This window comes from Maniola hyperantus, chromosome 15, assembly GCF_902806685.2.
Source record: "Maniola hyperantus chromosome 15, iAphHyp1.2, whole genome shotgun sequence".
Taxonomy (NCBI): domain Eukaryota; kingdom Metazoa; phylum Arthropoda; class Insecta; order Lepidoptera; family Nymphalidae; genus Maniola; species Maniola hyperantus.
The window spans coordinates 2,790,949-2,809,397 of record NC_048550.1 but is presented as its reverse complement, the minus strand read 5'-3'; the positions used below and the strand labels follow the sequence as shown (position 1 = coordinate 2,809,397).

Sequence of the window (18,449 nt, the reverse complement as noted above, 5' to 3'; positions counted from 1 at the left end):
CAGCACAGATTTGAAGTCATTCTTTCAGTGTTCATTGTACAAACTACAAATGCGTAGTGTCGCAGTCGTCATCTTCGCGGTGTTATGTTGGGGCGCAGCATCGTGTGGACAACCACAGTCACGCTTGGTGGAGCTACTCCAAGGCCCGGTGCGAGGATATAGAGAAACGAAATATGGCATTTATGCCTTTTATGATATTCCCTATGCAAAGGCACCCACGGGAGCGGATAGATTCAAGGTAAATATTTTTGAGATGTAATGTGTAAAAAACCGGCTAAGTGCGAGTCAGACAGCGCACTCCGGTATTTTTTTCGACATTTTGCACGATAAATCAAAAACTATTATACACAAAAATAAATAAAAATCTGTTTTAGAATGTACACTGTACAGGTTAAGAGCCCTTTCATAATATCTCACTTGGTATAGTAATCTTTCTTCGGAAATTGAAAATACTAATTATTTTTTCATGAATATTTTTTTTTGCGTTGTAACCACAAATTCACGATTTCGGATTTACTCCTTTACTTGTGCTATAAGACCTGCCTTTCATGATTCTTGGTCAATGGGAAGTACCCTACAGGTTTTCTTGATAGACACGACAGACGGACCGACAACGAAGTGATCATATAAGTATAAGGGTTAATTTTCCTTTTGAGGTACGGAACCCTGAAAATGACTTCTCACGCCCCATTTTAGGTTTTTGTGTCAAATTTCAAGTCAAACTTCTTTTAAAGGTGAACACCGTACTTTTGACATGACAATAAAGTGGAGGTTCCGGTAGTTCTCAATTCGGCCCGTTTTTTTTTATGTATGTATACATAAGGTATACATCGATTCTTTCCAGGTTTCTGAACCGATTTGCATTTTTTTAAAAATCAACACAGGTATGTTAAGTGACCCGTAGGAACTTTCATTTTTATTAAATTTAATTAAACATAATACCTACTTACTCCGTTTCAGCTTTATTAGTAAACAATATAATGAAGTTCGTTGAATTATGAAAATGTTATTTTTTTTTCTAAGAATTTTTTAAATTCTGAACGCACTCGAAAAAAAATCTTTATTCATAATATATAGAATCTTCTTAAATTAGAACCTCCTTCACTGCCTCACTTTGTGCTCTAAAACGTCTTCTTATTGAAACTTTCACGGTACTGGCCCCTCTTGTACCAAGTATCTAGCGTTTTCCTCGCTGTAGTGAGATGAAAAGTTGTGTTTCGCACGGCTGCGCGGCAAATTTATTTGTGCTCGAGGCTTTGAATTCCTCGCTACGCTCAGGATTCTATTTTTGAACCTTAGAATCCTTCGCTGGCTCGGAATTCAATACGAACTCTCGCGATAAAATAACAACTTTGCAGCCTTGCATAACATAGTATAACTATTATCATAATACTATGATATTATTATGTATAGGACAACTTAATCGTGTGTGGATAATAATAATTTTAATGCCTATCTAATCTTCTAGGGTCCTTTGCCACCTCCGGTATGGTCTGAGGTGTTTGAAGCTGTAGACAGATTAATAATGTGTCCACAGACCGATCAAAATTATATTATGCGTCAGGCCAAAGGAACGATGCCAGAAGATTGTCTAACTGCAAGTGTTTATGTTCCCGAAACGAAAGAGAAAAACTTACCAGTTGTTGTGTACGTACATGGTGGAGGCTTTCTCCAGGGTTGGGGAAACTTATCAACACCCAAAAATTTGGTTAAAAGTAAAAAAGTCATTGCAGTCACTTTTAATTATAGACTCGGTGCACATGGATTTCTTTGTTTAGGCACCGAAAATGTACCTGGCAACGCAGGAATGAAAGACCAAGTAGCACTTCTGCGATGGGTAAAAAGTAATATAGCGAAATTCGGCGGAAATCCCGACGAAGTTACAATTGCAGGGTACAGTGCAGGATCGGCATCGGTAGATCTCCTGATGATCTCAAAACTTACCGATAATTTATTTAAAAGAGTAATTCCAGAAAGCGGTGCCAATGTGGGGGTGATTAGTATTCAAGCAGATCCAATTAAAAATGCTAAAGAATACGCGTCTTTAATAACATCTGACCATTTTGAGGACCTTAATGCTTTAGAAAAATTTTACCAGACCATTTCGTATGAGCAATTAAATTTAGTGAATACAATAAATAGTAAGGATACTAATTTATATATGAAACCTTGCGTGGAGCGTTATTTGGGGGAAGAAATGTTTCTAGAAGATAGCCCAGTAAATATACTCAAAAGTGGAAATTTTAAAAAGGTACCCATGCTGTATGGGTTTGCCAACATGGAAGGATTATTCCGCATGCCACTTTTTGATGACTGGAAAAATTCAATGAATGAAAAATTTTCTGATTTCCTGCCGGCTGATTTAAAATTTGAAAGCGAAACTGAAAAGGAAGAAGTGGCAGAAAAGGTAAAACGATTTTATTTTGGAGAAAAGCTAACAAAGAATGAGGAATCTGTGTTGGCATACATAGATTACTTCACTGATGTTATTATTGCGTATGGAATGCTTAGATCGGTCAAACTCCAATTAGAGGCTGGAAATAACCAAATATATTTGTACGAGTACGCGTTTTATGACGACGACACACCTCCAGTGCCTTATACAAATAACGTGCGTGGTGCAGACCACTGCGCACAAAGTTTTACAGTTTTAGACGGATTGTTCTACCAAACTCAAACAAATATTTCTGATGAACTAAGAACACATACAAAAGTCATGAGAGAAATATGGCTTAATTTTATGACTACTGGGTGAGTAACAAAATAATATACGTTATCACGATCATCCACCCATCACTTTCCCACTACTGAGCAAACCATTAGTGTGGATTGGCAGAGTTGACACATCTTTTTGAGAACATTATGAAAAACTCTCAGGGGTGCGAGTTTCCTCTTGATGTTTTCCTATACCGTTAAAGCTAGTGATGTTTATTGTTTAAAACACATGAACTCTGAAAAGTTAGTGGTGCGTGCCCAGGGTCGCACCCAAATCTCCCGAATCCTTACTACCCATCCATACTAATCCATACTAATATTATAAATGCGAAAGTGTGTCTGTCTGTCTGTCTGTCTGCTAGCCTTTCACGGCCCATCCGTTCAACCGATTTTGACGAAATTAGGTACAGAGATAGCTTTTATTCCGGGGAAGGACATAGGCTACTTTTTATCCCGGAAAATCAAAGAGTTCCCACAGGATCCTTAAAAACCTAAATCCACGCGTACGAAGTCGCGGGCATCAGCTAGTATTATTATAAATGCGAAAGTGTGTTTGTTTGTTGATTTCTTGGTTTGTCCTTCATTCATGCTGCAACGAAGTAATTTGGGATAATTTGGAACACCTAAGTCGGACCGAACCACCCATCCAGTTACCGACTTGAGTCACCGTTGATCATACAAGCGCAAACGTTGAAATGCGCTAAGTCATCTAGGCCCTTCCACTTACAGGGTTTTTTCTTTCAGAGTGCCGATACCTGAGGATTCTAAGTTGCCTAAGTGGCAGCCTGTTGGTGCAGATTGGTCACCGTATATGTCACTAGGCAGAACTCTGCAACTAAAGAATAATTCTCTTCTCAAAGAACGAACCCTGTTTTGGGATGATATTTACGAAAAATACTATTTTAACCCTATACCACTCACTTCTCCATTCGAACATACAGAATTGTACAAACCCTAAGAGTAAATTCAAAACAGTAAATTAGTAGTAGGTACAAGAGAGAGTTTATTTTGACTGGGGCAGTTTGCGAGGAAGATTAAATTCGTAAATACGGCACCGCAAATTTTTAATAAACTACCAGCGTCATTAGATGCCAGGAATTCAAATATTTTATCTTTTAAAAATAAAATAAAAGAACTATTGTTTAGAAAGCGATATTACTCGCATGATTTCAATATTAGGTAGGTACGTGTCCATGATTGTAGTCATGTACATGTACCTAATATTGAAAATTAGAGAGTAAGAATAATACCGACATTTGTTATGCATGTAATAGAATAGATATGAACTTTGTAGTTTTTTAAATTATTGATTTAATTATTTATAATTGCTAGTATTTAATTGACGAATTTTATTACTCTTGTTTTATTGGATTTTGCTGATATTTATTGTAAAATTAGTATAATAAGTTATTTTGCATGCCACTCCATTGCAGATTGTAGCTACTGTACCCATAAGCATAACATCTCTTGTACCTCAATCTATGCAAATAAATAAATCAAATAAATAAATATTGGGTTTCTGTACACGTTTTGTTGTGGAATTATTTATTGGTGTTCCTTTTACTACTTATTTGCTAGCTTTTTAATAACTCACTTTAAGCCTCACTTATTAAACTACATATATTTTGCGAGCTATTTCAATGGAATTTCTAGACTATAGTAGCATCATGAATATGTTAATAATTTGAATGATTAATCTTTAAAAGAACTTTAAAAGTAAAAAGAAAAGGAAACAAAAGGACGGAAAAATGGAAATTTTATCTTATTTTTAATATTACTAGCTGATGCTTGTGACTTCGTCCGCATTTTATGTTTTTAAAAATTTCGTGGGAACTTTTGATTTTTTGGGATAAATGATGGATGGAATGGGTTGTGCCGTGCTGGCAGAACATACCAACAAACAAACACACTTTCAATTTTATAATGAAGTTTGGATAAAATCCTACTAATATTATAAATGCGAAAGTGTGTTGTAGCTTTGTCTTTCAAGCTTTGCTCCCGCACGGAGCAACGTATCGACGTTATTAAACCTCAACGGGAGTCGAACTTGGGACCTTCCTTATGTGCTAGCTGATAAGCTCTCATTGGCACAGATTCCGTTGTCTTTCTCCAACCTAAATTTAGAGTATCTGCATCCTTTTCTTTTTAACAATGCTAAAAAGGGACAGAACATAAAATTTACATTTAAAGACTTTAAATTTTAGTGCACGCTACGAATTTAAACAGTAGGCTCGCGCCTGTGCGCTCAAATTACGAGTTTTACCATCTAAAAATTAAATTTAAAACTGTCAAACTGCGTCTGTCCTTTTCATATTACATTAGTAAGAAGAGGGTGCGAATACTCTAAAATTAGGTTGTGCTCAGAATCAGTACCATTGTTATGCCAGAAAGGCTGTGGAACAATTCCCACAACAGAGAAATGAAAACAAAGTGAAAACTTTGCATCCAATATGTGTTTCGAAGCGTAAATGTCCCAAAACTCGGCTTCGACGAAGTAGGGAGAACGAAAACGAACTTGTGGAAATGTATTTTTCGTGTTTCACAAAAACAGAGTTCTCTAATATGGCATTGACTGGCATGTAAACATTTTGTTTTGCAATATATTTATTACAATGTGAGGACTCTGAAGTGAAGATATTGATATACCTACCTACTAAACACTTTTTTTAGTTTAGCATTGTAACATTACTAAATATTTTACTGTAAGCAATCTGTTAAACTGTATATTTCCGTGTCTCTCTCTTTGTATCTCTCTCTCTATCTCTCTCCTAAACCCATCATAATTCATAAAGCTCTATACGTTGTATCTAAAAAGAGCAATTTCAGCATAAAAATTCGTCACCGAAAACGGTTGCAAAATTATAATATGTATTAGGAATAACGGATAAGTTACAAGCGGGGGATATAAGCAAAGGACCGTAAATAACTCATTATCGACAGATTAAAAACACATTTTCTTCAAATTGAATTTCATTGAAACAGATTCCATACAATCGAAAAGGATTTAAACCATTTTAAAGGGAATTAAACATTGGAATTGCGAACGTTTTCCAATTAATCAATCACTTTCACAATCCTTATTTCATTACGCTGGAGTACTTAGGTGCCTACTTGAAAAATTGACGACTGAAATTAAATTTTGACGCCAGTAGGTATGTTTGACGGATTTTTAATCCATACTAATGTTATAAATGCGAAAGTGTGTCTGGCTGTCTGCTAGCTTTTCACGGTCCAACAGTTTAACCGATTTTGATGAAATTTGGTATAGAGTTAGCATCCCGGGGAAGGACATAGGCTACCTTTTATCCCAGAAAACTATCCACGCGGACGTAGTCGTGGGCATCATCTAGTAAGAAATAAAATACTTACCAAAAACAATTAAAGTAACGATATTTCTAATAAATTTAAATACAATATCTAAGTAAAAAGTAATACATATTATAGACATTGGTTTAATTTAATTACCTATACCTTTGTAAATTAATTACTAGAGTGTGGTTTAAACTAACTCTCAACAATTTCATTCTAAGCTAATACCTACCAAACTTTGGTTTATTGAAACCACTTTCATTTTCAAACACAGACATATAAGTAAACTTCGCTGTTTTTTTCAAACTACATATTATTATTTAAGTATGATGCTTCGGGGCCTTATTAAATTGCTAAAATATTCTTATAATTTCCTTGCCTTTATTGCCATTATTTATAGGAAAATATATTGGACGGAATTTTTACTGCTATATCACATAAAAATATTTTTTATGTGATATAGCAGTAAAAATTCCGTCCAATTTATTTTCCTAAATCGACTCGAAGGCGATTCCTTCATACATATTACCACAGAATCCTAAATAAAGTCATAGAAATGGCGTATGTTATTTAATTGTTATAAAAATGATGTCTTGTCTTTAACACCAGCACGCCTAACATGCGCACCACGAGAAAATTTTGTCTACACATTTACTCGTCTTATTTGTATGAAAAAACACGAGATAATGCGTAGACAAAATTACCATTTCTAATTCTCATTTTGATTCTATGTCTACTTCCGTTTATATTATAACTCGGCAGATAAACTTTTCTAATTTGGTTTATTGGAATCGTGGCAGTTCTGAAACACAAGGGCAATATTCCAATTAATAAAACAACAGTGTTTTAGCGCAGAGAAGGTCAATCGCTTGTTTACTACCCAGACGAATGCTCTATTTCGTATTTCAGCAAACAAATAAATAAATTACTTTACTGCCAACCTAGAAACTAGAATTTTCCTTATTTTAATATATTTATATTAGTATATGTTTACAGTTCGCTTACTTGAATAATACAGGGTGTAACCAGAACGCTAGCAAAAACTTAGCGTTATTGTCCAATACCAATAACCATTTGTCTCATTTTGTAGTTTTAGAGATTTACTATTTTACAAACCAGCAATGTATGGCGTGCGAAACTGGGGCCAATGCCCCACCTACGACGCGGCATTGACTCCGAGTGGCCTACTTACTCAACGTTCGTTTACCTCTATCTCACTCGGCATTATAGGCACACATTGGACGCCAACTATTTTGAGGCATCAACCAATCACAAACGAACCCATGTTTTCTAATTGAATTTCGAATGTATTTTGAAAATATTTTCGAATTGAATTTCGAATATTTTTTGAAAACATGACTGTTTGTGATTGGTTGGGGGACTCAAAATGGTTAACGCCCACTGACTGAGATTTTGACTCTATCATTTGTATGGGATTACGTAACAGAGAGGGCGCTATACTAACTTCTTTCCGCGGATAAAGTATATATTCCACTATGTCAGAACCTGCCCTGAAAATATCGATCACAATTTCTAAACCAGCTGCACGTCTCTCTATTCTCTTCGAAAGTTCCCATTTTTCTTTTTCCCCTTCTCGTACGTATCCATTCTCATCACGTTCGTCCCTTTTCAAGAATATAAATCGCGCCAATTTTTACCTGTTGTTCCATCCGATAACTTTTACTTCAATATAACATGGATCTCATTATTATCTTTTGAATGGTTTATTAGTTTTTTTTCTCTAAAAGTGTGTAAGAATACTAGCTGGAACCCACAATTACTTTACTCAGGTATATGATAAGCCCGATATATAGTTTTACTTCTTTAAGCCCTAACTATAGTACGCAGCAGGTCGAGATGGCAATCGAGATATGAGGTGGGGGGACGCCCCACCCACCCGGTTGTCATCTGCACTATCCCGTCCTGGGTTAGCGCAAGGGCTGTGCGGATGTCGCGTAGTATACACATAGCTCCGAAAGGTTAGAGGTGCGAGCCCGAAGAGGAGGCCACGTCTTAGCCCCTAGGCATTATATTATCTATACTAATATTATAAAGGGGTAAAGTTTGTAAGTTTGTTGGTAGGGTAAGTCGGTATCTTTGGAACAACTAAACCGATTCTGAAATTTTTCGCTAAAATGCTACATTATTCCTGAGTGAAATAGGCTATATTTTATTACAAAAACATTAGAGATCCCCACGAAAATTGTAATAAGCTACCCGTGCGAAGCTGCGGCGGGACGCTAGTTGATAATATTTAGGTAATAAGTACAATCATAAATGAGGAGATCCGTAGGAGAACTAGAGTAACCGACATAGCTCAACGGATTGCGAAGCTGAAGTGGCAATGGGCAGGGCACATAGTTCGTAAACCCGATAGACGTTGGGGTCCCAAGGTTCTGGAATGGCGACCTCGCACCGGAAGACGCAGTGTTGGAAGACCCCCCACTAGGTGGACGGACGACATCAGACGAGTCGCAGGGAGCCGCTGGGTTCAGGCGGCGCAATACCGTGGCGTGTGGAAGTCCCTACAAGAGACCTATGTCCAGCAATGGACGTCTATCGATTGATGATCATGATGATGATGAAAAAGTACAAAATGTACACCAAATTCCAAAGTTCAACATCACCACATTATTTGGGCACACGCTGATTGGCAAATTTGCGGTTTACAATGTTTGGCTTGTTCGCGGTGCAAGCTGCTTTCACTGTTGGTGGATTTATAGCTTGTTACTTTACCTACCTCTAGTTTAATATTGTAAAGTTTAATCCAGTAAGCTTAGTACGCGACAGATCAAGATGGCAATCGGGGAGGGAACGCCCCGCACACCCGCACAGCCCCCGCGCTAGCCCGGTGCGGGATCCTCGATTTTAATCAGTACCCTTATTATCAGTAGTATTCTTATTATAAACTAGCTGATGCCCGCAACTTCGTTCGCGTGGATTTAAGTTTTGTAAAATCCCGTGGGAACTCGTTGATTTTCCGAGATAAAAAGTATAGCCTATGTCACTCTCCAGGTCTTTATCCATACCCATGCAAAAAGTCACATCAATCCGTTGCACCGTTGTGACGTGATTGAAGGACAAACCAACAAACCAATAAACCAACAAACAAACACACTTTCGCATTTATAATAAGGGTACTGATGCGAAAGTGTGTTTGTTTTTTGGTTTGTTGGTTTGTCCTTCAATCACGTCACGGTTATGATAATATTACCGTGATCACGTCGCAACGGTGCAACGGATTGACGTGATTTTTTGCATGGGTATAGTCAAAGACCTGTTAGGCTAACATGCGCACCACGAGAAAATTTTGTCTACGCATTTACTCGTCTTATTTGTATGAAGAAACACGAGATAATGCGTAGACAAAATTATTTTTAAATGGACCTTATAATCTGATCAAATTCGTATTTTCAATCCATTTTAGAGTATTTATAGGTACTCTGTACCTATTTCTTCTGGCTACACAACAATTTCAAAAAAAATCGACATCTATAAAATAATTATATACTTACCTACTATGCAAAATTGTGTCTATCTGTCTGTTAGTAGTTTTAATGGCCAACCGCTTAACCGATCGATTATAGGCATCGAAAGATATTACGATTAGCTGGTATCCTATAGGATACTTAGGTACATTTTATTCCTAGAAATCAATGTGTTTCCACGAGGTTTAGAAACCTAAATCCACTTGGACGAAGTCGCGGGTATCAGCTAGAGATTACATAAAAATGAAAAACCCTCACGTAATAAAAACCTTTTATCACCGATTTTTATAATATTTGTACTTTTATACCGCCACAAATGGCTATTTGTCGTATCATCGTATCTGAGTTAATATGTTTCTCAATAGGGATGTCGGAAGCAAAAATTAAGTCGATATTTCGAAAAAAAATCGATTAAGTATACTGGTTATGCACGCTAGGTAGGTACTTCGAACGCTTGGACTACACAAATTTCATACATCTATTTACCTCTTTAGGGGTTAAATTTTCAAAAATCCTTTTTAAACAAATGTCTACGTCATAATAGCACTCTGCATACCAAATTTCAGCCCGATCCCTCAAGTAGTTTGAGCTGTGCGTTGATAGTTCAGTCAGTCAGGCAATTCTTTTATATCATGTTTAGATTTGTGATTCTAAAATTCTAGGGTAGTATTATAAAATTAATACTCAAAAAATAAAGTAAAAGACCAGTGACACCATGAGTCATGGGTATCGTACTTTTATACCGCTTTGAATACAAGCTGTATAGGGCAGTGGCGATATTTTTAGAGCTAATGAGGGAAAAATATCGTTTTTAATATTACGTTTTCGATACTAGATATCTTATTGAAGTAATAATATTTCAATAAGATATCTAGTAAATATATCGTCTAGAAATATTGGTAAGTATATCGAAATGAAAATATCGATATATCGATAATTTTTCGACAAGCCTATTTCTCCATATCATCATCATAAGGCGACGCATATAAAGACGGCACAACAACGAACGCACTAAAATATATCAGGTTATCAGCCATAATGCGAGCTATATTAAGAAAAGTTCTCCAGTAAATGAAAGATGCTACCTATAGCAATAAATATCGAACGAAAAAAGCTCAGGACCCACACCTAACGTGAACTTTAAACCAAATATAAACCTGAACTTTTTGAACAAAATAACTAAAGCGAAAGATAGTATGCATGTTAATGCTGATTTTGCTAAGATGTAAGTATAGTGTATAGTATTGTTGGGAACTTGGAAGAGGACACACGAGTAGTTCTCCTACTCCTAAAAGAAGGCACCAAACTCCTTGTGACAGTATCACAAGCCTTGGTTGCAGCCTTGTGATACTGTATGTGAAACAATATAATAAAATATAACCTATGTATATAAACAATATAATAAAATATAACTTATGTAGGTATATAAACAAAATAATTAAACATGTAGGCGCGCTAGACACGTACATCAGAAATAGGAAGGAGAATGACCGATAATTATTATTATTAATCCTCAGCCGACATCAGAACGTATCAGAACGTAGTAATTAACCACTAGGTACTTTAATCAATGATCTTTACAATTAGTTCTCAGCACTTTAAACAACCTATTGGATGAGTCGGGATTTACTTTCTTAAAATGAACCAGGCCGCATATGTGAACTAACGATATTCTTGTGTTATCAAATTACATGGACTATCCTCAATTATTATCATGGAAACTCTCACGTATAGCACAGGGAAACTATCAACGCAAGGTAACGAGGTAAACCTAACCTAACCCTACCTAGGTCGCCTCCAACCACCCCTCACAGCGACCCCTCACCTCACTCTAACCTAATCTCAACATCATCATCATCATAATCATAGCATCATCGCATCATGTGATTAGGGCACAATTGCTATTGCAACCTCTGAATCAAATCACTAGCCATTTCTTTATCTGATCATCTAAAGACAATCTACCACTGGTTCGGAATGCTACAGCCTACCGCGAGAAGAGCCAGCAAGAAACTCGCGTGGCGACTAGCTCAATCATCAATCTCAACTTCATGAACACTCTTAAAATAATCATTGCATTGACACTCACTATCTAAACCAGATCATATTATTGACTCCTCTTTACTAACTCGCAATATCACAATAGCTCTACCTTATCCACTCTATGCGCGTCTACATACCGAATGCCATAGCATCGTGCGCTACGGCGCCTCGAACACTATTCATCCAGGCATGCAATCGCCACACTATACCTACCTACGCGAATCCCACTCAAGGGATCGCCAGCTCGTGCCCGGTTTCCTCGAAACCACCAGAATGCAAGCTATTCGATCTAATGGGAAACTCATTGTCCGATTACCCTACCTCTTGTGTAGGGTAGTGTCTACCCTACACAAGAGTCATCAATGATTCTTAACCAAACGGGTTATACGTTTCTAAAGCGGGTACTATCAAAGTTAACTGCAAATTACTATCACTTTAAACTAATTATTATCTCAACTGCCGGTATATCTCCAATTACACTCTAAATTACTAGCGTTTGCAGAAATAACCTTAACGGATGTCATTATAATAATCTATCCACTGAGCCAACCGTTAACTCACGAATTACTCTAATATTCACCAATATAATTGATATTCCACATTCGTCTAACAACTACGCGAACATTATTAATAGTGCTTTGCAGACAAAGTCACCGGATAGCATTAAAGGTTAGAATTACTTTAAGGTTACGATTTAACACAAACATTCTACATTATCACAATCACAGAATTAAATATCACGATCATTATTATTCACGCTAAAAGCTACCTATCTCGAATTACCTAAGCTAATCTGAATTCTAATAAAAAGGCTAGAGTGAATTCTGAATCTGACAACCTACGCGTGTCTGTCAAAATCCAACTCTGCCGGCTAATCCAAGATGGCTTCTTTTCACAGAGTAAAGCTTCCTTCATGCAACGTTTCTTTTCACGGAATCTATGACAGTAAAACCTATTATAACATTGACACGCCTACAAACATAACCTATGTTATGTGAAACAAACTATTTCTATTTTATTTTACCGTTATCTCAAACGATACCCGTGTACTGCTATAGATCTCTTACAGGGAATCCACCAAGATATTTTGATAAAGTCCTGCTGATTAGCAGGCAGAATTCAATAAGACGCATATTATTTTGTAGGTTTCTAAACTGTAAGGAGTCCATTAGACGAACAGAAATTTCTTTCAGATATTTGAATAAAATGCAATTGATGTATGGTCAGTCAGAGCAGTGACTGTGGCTAACCTAAAAGCATAATCTATTGGGGTATGGGCTTCTTTTTTTTTCATTTTTTTTTAATTTTTTTTTTTAATTTGACTAACCAACAACATTTACACATACACAAGTATGTACATACAAAAGGATTTATAACTAAAGGACACATAGCATAAACGTTAACAACTGGCTAGTACAAAAGATTTAGGTACAATGATGTTATGACTTTAAAAGGCAGTAAAGTAAAGCAAAATGTAATAAGGAATTAGCACGTTAAATCGATTAAGTCTCATTACAAACTGATTAATTAGCTCCCTTTCGTAGGGAGATAATGACGTTACGACGAAAGCAGGTTGTCGTAGAATTAAAAATATTTAGCTGTCGATCTTTCTGATGAAGCGTATTAAATTGATGACAAATGCGATTGAGGAAAGAGTGCGTCGCAAAAACAGTGCGGCAGGGCTTAGTTGGTAATACGTTGCAAGTGCGAGTTGCTCGTTTTGGGATTTTACAATTTACTTCTAAGTTCTATCGTATCGCTTCACTTTGACTAGCAAACCTCTACTGTGAAACCGCCCTAAAGTCGATATAACTAAGCTGAGCGGACGGTCATTTACGGAGTATCGCTATATTGGAAGTACGAGGATTGATAATGCTAAGGAGGTTATTTCAGCAAATACTGTAGATTATCCGTTAGAGCCATCCCGCACGGTCGACTAGATGTCCGGCAACTCGGTCGACGGCGACCGTTAGAATCCATCATTTTGTTGCCACTTTCAATTTTATAAATTAAAGATTATTGAGTGGCCCGTCGACTGAGTTGCCGGGCAACTATCGACTGTGCGTAATGGCTCTATCGCATCAGTGCAGTGACTGTAACAAAACTGAAAGCAAAACCTATTGTGGTTATATCTCTAAGCTTATTCGTCGCATCGTATCGCTTGGACTAGCGTCTAACCTCTACTGTGAAACCGCCCTAAGGTCGATATTACTAAGCTGAGCGGACGGTCATTTACGGTGTACCTACCGCCATATTGGAAGTACGAGGGATGACAATGCTTAAGAGGTTATTTTGCCATCACGGCCCTCGTTTAGCTACTGATAACATTTTGGGTTTTAAGATACAGATAACGTTTATGAAACATATTACTATTTATATCTACCTACCACTAGCGACTTATACTAGCTTATTACATTTTTTGTAGGGATCTTTATTTATTTTGAAAATAAATATACTTAGACTATGTTACACAGGAATAATGGAGTTTTCTACTGATGAAAGATTTTTCAAAAAGTTAAAAGTGTTATTTCTTGAGTTATGGTACAGAACCCTTCGTGTGCGAGTCCGACTCGCACTTGGCTAGTTTTTTTGTACTTTTTCTTCTTCAGTTAGTAGAGACAACAACTCACTGATGCAAAGTAATGTACAGTATAATCCATTACTTTATTTCACTGGAAGCGATATATCAACGCGCCATGTCGACATTAGCAAGACAAATCGCTTCCACATCTTTTGAGAATACACTAACTACTTAGTAGGTATTCACGTATCTAATACATACTGCGCAGCACAATGTCCCAGATGTGGTACTGACTGGCTGTGAAAGAGACTTTATTCAGGTAAAGTTGTACCAAATTGTCTTCAGGGATGATGTAATAAAAATAAATTAATAAAAATATAAAACGTTCCATTAAAACTACCAAATGACTGGACTATTTTGTACTTTATCTTCTTCAGTTAGTATAGAGACAACAATTCACTGATGCAATGTAATGTATAGCATAATCCATTACTTTATTTCACTGAAAGCGATATATCAACGCGCCACGTCGACATTAGCAAGACAAATCGCTTCCACATCCTCTGAGAATACTGTACCTAGTAGGTATTTACCTATCTAGTACATACTGCGCAGCACAATGTCCCAGATGTGGTACTGACAAGCTGTGAAAGGTACTTTATTCAGGTAATAAGTTGTACTAAATTGTTTTCAGGGAATTTTAAATAGACCCTGTTGTGACAGAGGGTGTTTTATTAAATTTTTTTAGGGTTCCGTGCCTCAAAAGGAAAAACGGAACCCTTATAGCATCACTTTGTTGTCTGTCTGTCTGTCAAGAAACCTACAGGGTACTTCCCTTTGACTTAGAATCATAAAATTTGGCAGGTAGGTAGGTCGTATAGCAGACATAAGGGGAAAAATCTGAAAACCGTGAATTTGTAGTTAGATCACAAAAAAATTAAATTGTGGTCATGAACTAATAATTAGTATTTTCAATTTTCGAAGTAAGATAACTGGTATCATATCGATACCTCTGGGCTCAAAGGTCGTAAAGGACAAAACCCTACTTTTCAGGAGAAGCAAAAAACGAAAAAAATAAAATTCTTTTTTCTCTAGCACCTTCGTTTCTTTAGCTATTTAAATGAAACCTAGGAAGAAAGTGCTTAGAATTTATGGTGTTTTCTAAGGCAGTGTTCAAAAATTGCCTTAGTGCTGTATTTACTGAAATAGATTTCTTTTACGACCATAAATTTGAAAACAAATGTCCTTTACACCCTATAAATTATCATTCTATGATATTACCTAAGGGCGTAAATCTACTTTACTGCACAAAACTGAACAAAATAAGGAAATAACCGACATGTGTAATAATTGTTAGGTTCTTAAGGCTCACCCGCTAAGGTATTCTATAAGGATAAAATAATAATTACAGCTAAGTATTAAACGCATTATGTAATTTTGTATGTAATTATGCATAAACTATTATATTTTCTCTAAAAATAATAATGAAATAACATATTGTTCAAATAAAACGTATTTTTTCTAATCAAACCGAGATCATTTATTTGGAATTGAACACGAAGCCCTACAATAAATCTTATAAATTAATATTTTGGTAACTAACTATTTTTTTATCCACTCTCTTCTTTAATGTTATAATTAGTTTCACTTCTTTCTTAAATCAACTTTATAAACATAAGATGATTTATTTATTCGTCTTCCTTCTCACTTTCTTCATCATCCTCTTTATCTGTTTCGTTCAAGGTTTAAAGTAGCTCATAATCGCATGGAAGTTTCCTGTATTCGTTATCAAATCTTTTACGTGTTGTTCCATTTTCACACCAGCTTATCAGGTAAATATAAAGTATTTAACTAATGATTTTAAGCTTATTTCGTCATTTAACGACATATTTTAATGTATTTAAAGGGTACGGGTACAGGAAAGACAGATGGCCTACCTACCTTTTGTAAAAGGAGTAACTGATAAAATAGGTACATTGTTTAAAAAACAATACAACATTAAGATCGTGTTTACTCCCTTACAAAAGATTGTCCATTTGATGCTATCAACGAAGGATCTTCTGCCATACCAAATTCCGGGTGTGTATAAGATCGACTGCAGCTGTGGGAGCTCCAATATTGGTCAAACGAAGAGACCCATAGCAACTCGGGTATTAGAACATTTCAAAGCGGTGCGAAACAACGATCCATAGAAGTCTGCGATCGCGGAGCATATTCTACAGCCAGGCACAAAACATTGGATTAAACTCCACAATCCTCGAGTTCTCTCCATAAAACTTCCACATTATACCTAGACTAGTGCGCGAAGCGATTGAAATTCGCAAACACCAGAATTTCAATCGTGAGGATGGTTTTAAACTAGCAAGTAGGTATGTGGAATCCAGTGGTAGAATTATGCAAATCAAGACAGCATCGAACGACATCGAAAGTTAATAGTGACGCTGTGAGGGTATTTTGCCGGACAGCTCGTGAAGTTCCAGCGAAAAGAACAAGAAAGAGGGTAGTTCACTACTGCCCTTGACAACTCGAACTTGATCTCTCGCAGCACCGCAGTCCCGTTGTAACCACGACCCGTGCAATTGGGTTGAAATGTCGACAAATAAAAACAAAAATTAATTGTGGCATGTACCCGTTATATACATTAAAATATACAGTATTTATATAATCTTTCTTATTACAATTTACTTACTTTAATTCTAAGATCAATAAAGTACTTGCTTGTACTAGGTATCTTAACCTAACTAGAAAGAAGTCATTTATATTAAATAAAAAATGCCCAAAAGTAATTATACTTCTTTTTTCTATGTTCATCTTACAGGAATTGTGAGACCCATCATGTAAATTCCTATAAATATCCTTATTTACTGCAAAAATATTTCTACTATTTACTTCTGTGAGATGGGTAAATTTGTTTCGTGTACTAGTACTATCATAGATATAATTTTGTCTGAAATTAAAAGTTTAAAATCACTGGAAAACTCGAATAAACCCTCCAAAATTATATGTTCTATCTAAGCAGGCGTTACTTTGCGGAAGTCCATGATATACAATGAACCAAAAGCTTAATGTAGACCTTACAATCCACAATTTTAAAATTGCAATTGTGGATTGTAAGGTCTTAAAATTGATGATAAAATTGATGCTGAGCCAGCATCTATATTAGATAACAGTGAAAGATGTTAATATGTTGGCCAATCTGAAGTATTTGTAATAAACGCTTTTTGTAGTCGAGCGAGTAGTGTACATTTAAAGATACATAATATGTAAAAATGACATCATAAAACCATTGGAATTGTTTTATAATATTGACATTTATCGATATAATATATAAAATATTGTTGTTCATATAATTTTGTATGGTTATTTCAAAAATTTGACAAGAATAGTATTAAAAATCAATATTATTACTTCGCGCAGACACCGACATGCAGTTTATCATTTCAGGTTCTGCTGAAAATATGATGTTTCAAATAACGCATTTATATTTTTTTGTAATTTAGAAGTGTATGAACTAATACAATATTAAAAAAATAGAATTAAAAAGGTTTCGTGTAGTGTCAGGATTTTTTCAAAGTGTGCTGTGCATTACAATGCACACTGCCAAGAATAGAGTTAATCAAGTTAGGTAGTATATTCTAGGACTTATGGGACTATTCCTCATCTACTTTTGTTTATTTACGCCCTTAAGGGCGCAAATGAAAGTGCATTATTAAAATGAAACTAGGGAATCTAGGTAGTAAAGGACGCTTTCATTTTTTTATTTTAAATTGTAAGGGTGTACAGGACAATTTGTAAACGTGATGTCCTTTACGTCCAAAATTTTGAGGTGACATATTAACCATCTAAGGTGGTATAAGACAATTGATAATTTATTTGTATGTTACGCCCAAAGGTTTTTTTTATACTTTGCTTTACTACCAGAAGGAGTAGACTCTGGTAACCAAGTGTTACTTACACCCATATTTTCACGGTAAACTTCGTTTAACGTGCCAAATTATGTGGGTCGTAAAGGCATTTTTTTTACGAATTTCGTGAAACGGAATATACAGATCGATAGAGAATTAAAAACTGAGTAAAGCAGTGTCAAAAAGTCATTTTCGGCCAAATGTCCTTTACGACCTTTGAGCCCAGAGGTATCGATATGAAAGAGCTTTACCTGCATTATAAAACAGATTTTTATTTATTTTTATGCATCATAATTTTGAATTATCGTGAAAAGTGTCGAAAAAATATACGACTGCAGTACGGAACCCTCGTTGCGCGAGCCTGACTCGCACTTGGCCGGTTTTTTTCATTTGGACGTACGGAGCCCTAAAATATGAAATTTGTAAATTAAATAAATCAATGAAATGAGTGAATAAAATGAGATGAAT

General features: G+C 35.9%; 2 protein-coding genes across 3 annotated transcripts in view; both read left to right on the top strand.

The window, feature by feature from the left end:
• LOC117988754 (calmodulin-like) overlaps window positions 1-18,449 on the top strand; it is a 178,605-nt gene that overhangs the window by 26,411 nt on the left and 133,745 nt on the right. The gene's annotated exons all lie outside the window — the stretch shown is intronic.
• On the top strand, window positions 42-3,673 carry LOC117988861 (para-nitrobenzyl esterase-like). Its single transcript, XM_034976129.2, has 3 exons — window positions 42-238; window positions 1,469-2,751; window positions 3,460-3,673. The coding sequence occupies exons 1-3, from the start codon at window positions 50-52 to the stop codon at window positions 3,671-3,673; spliced, it is 1,686 nt and encodes a 561-aa protein (XP_034832020.1). The 5' UTR covers window positions 42-49.

What these genes read in the sequence shown, in the direction of transcription:
- LOC117988861 (XM_034976129.2), top strand. Translation starts at nt 50, where the DNA reads ATGCGTAGTGTCGCAGTCGTCATCTTCGCGGTGTTATGTTGGGGCGCA. An exon ending in CGGGAGCGGATAGATTCAAG is followed by an intron (nt 239 to 1,468) that starts GTAAATATTTTT and finishes CTAATCTTCTAG; the next exon opens with GGTCCTTTGCCACCTCCGGT. An exon ending in CTTAATTTTATGACTACTGG is followed by an intron (nt 2,752 to 3,459) that starts GTGAGTAACAAA and finishes TTTTTCTTTCAG; the next exon opens with AGTGCCGATACCTGAGGATT.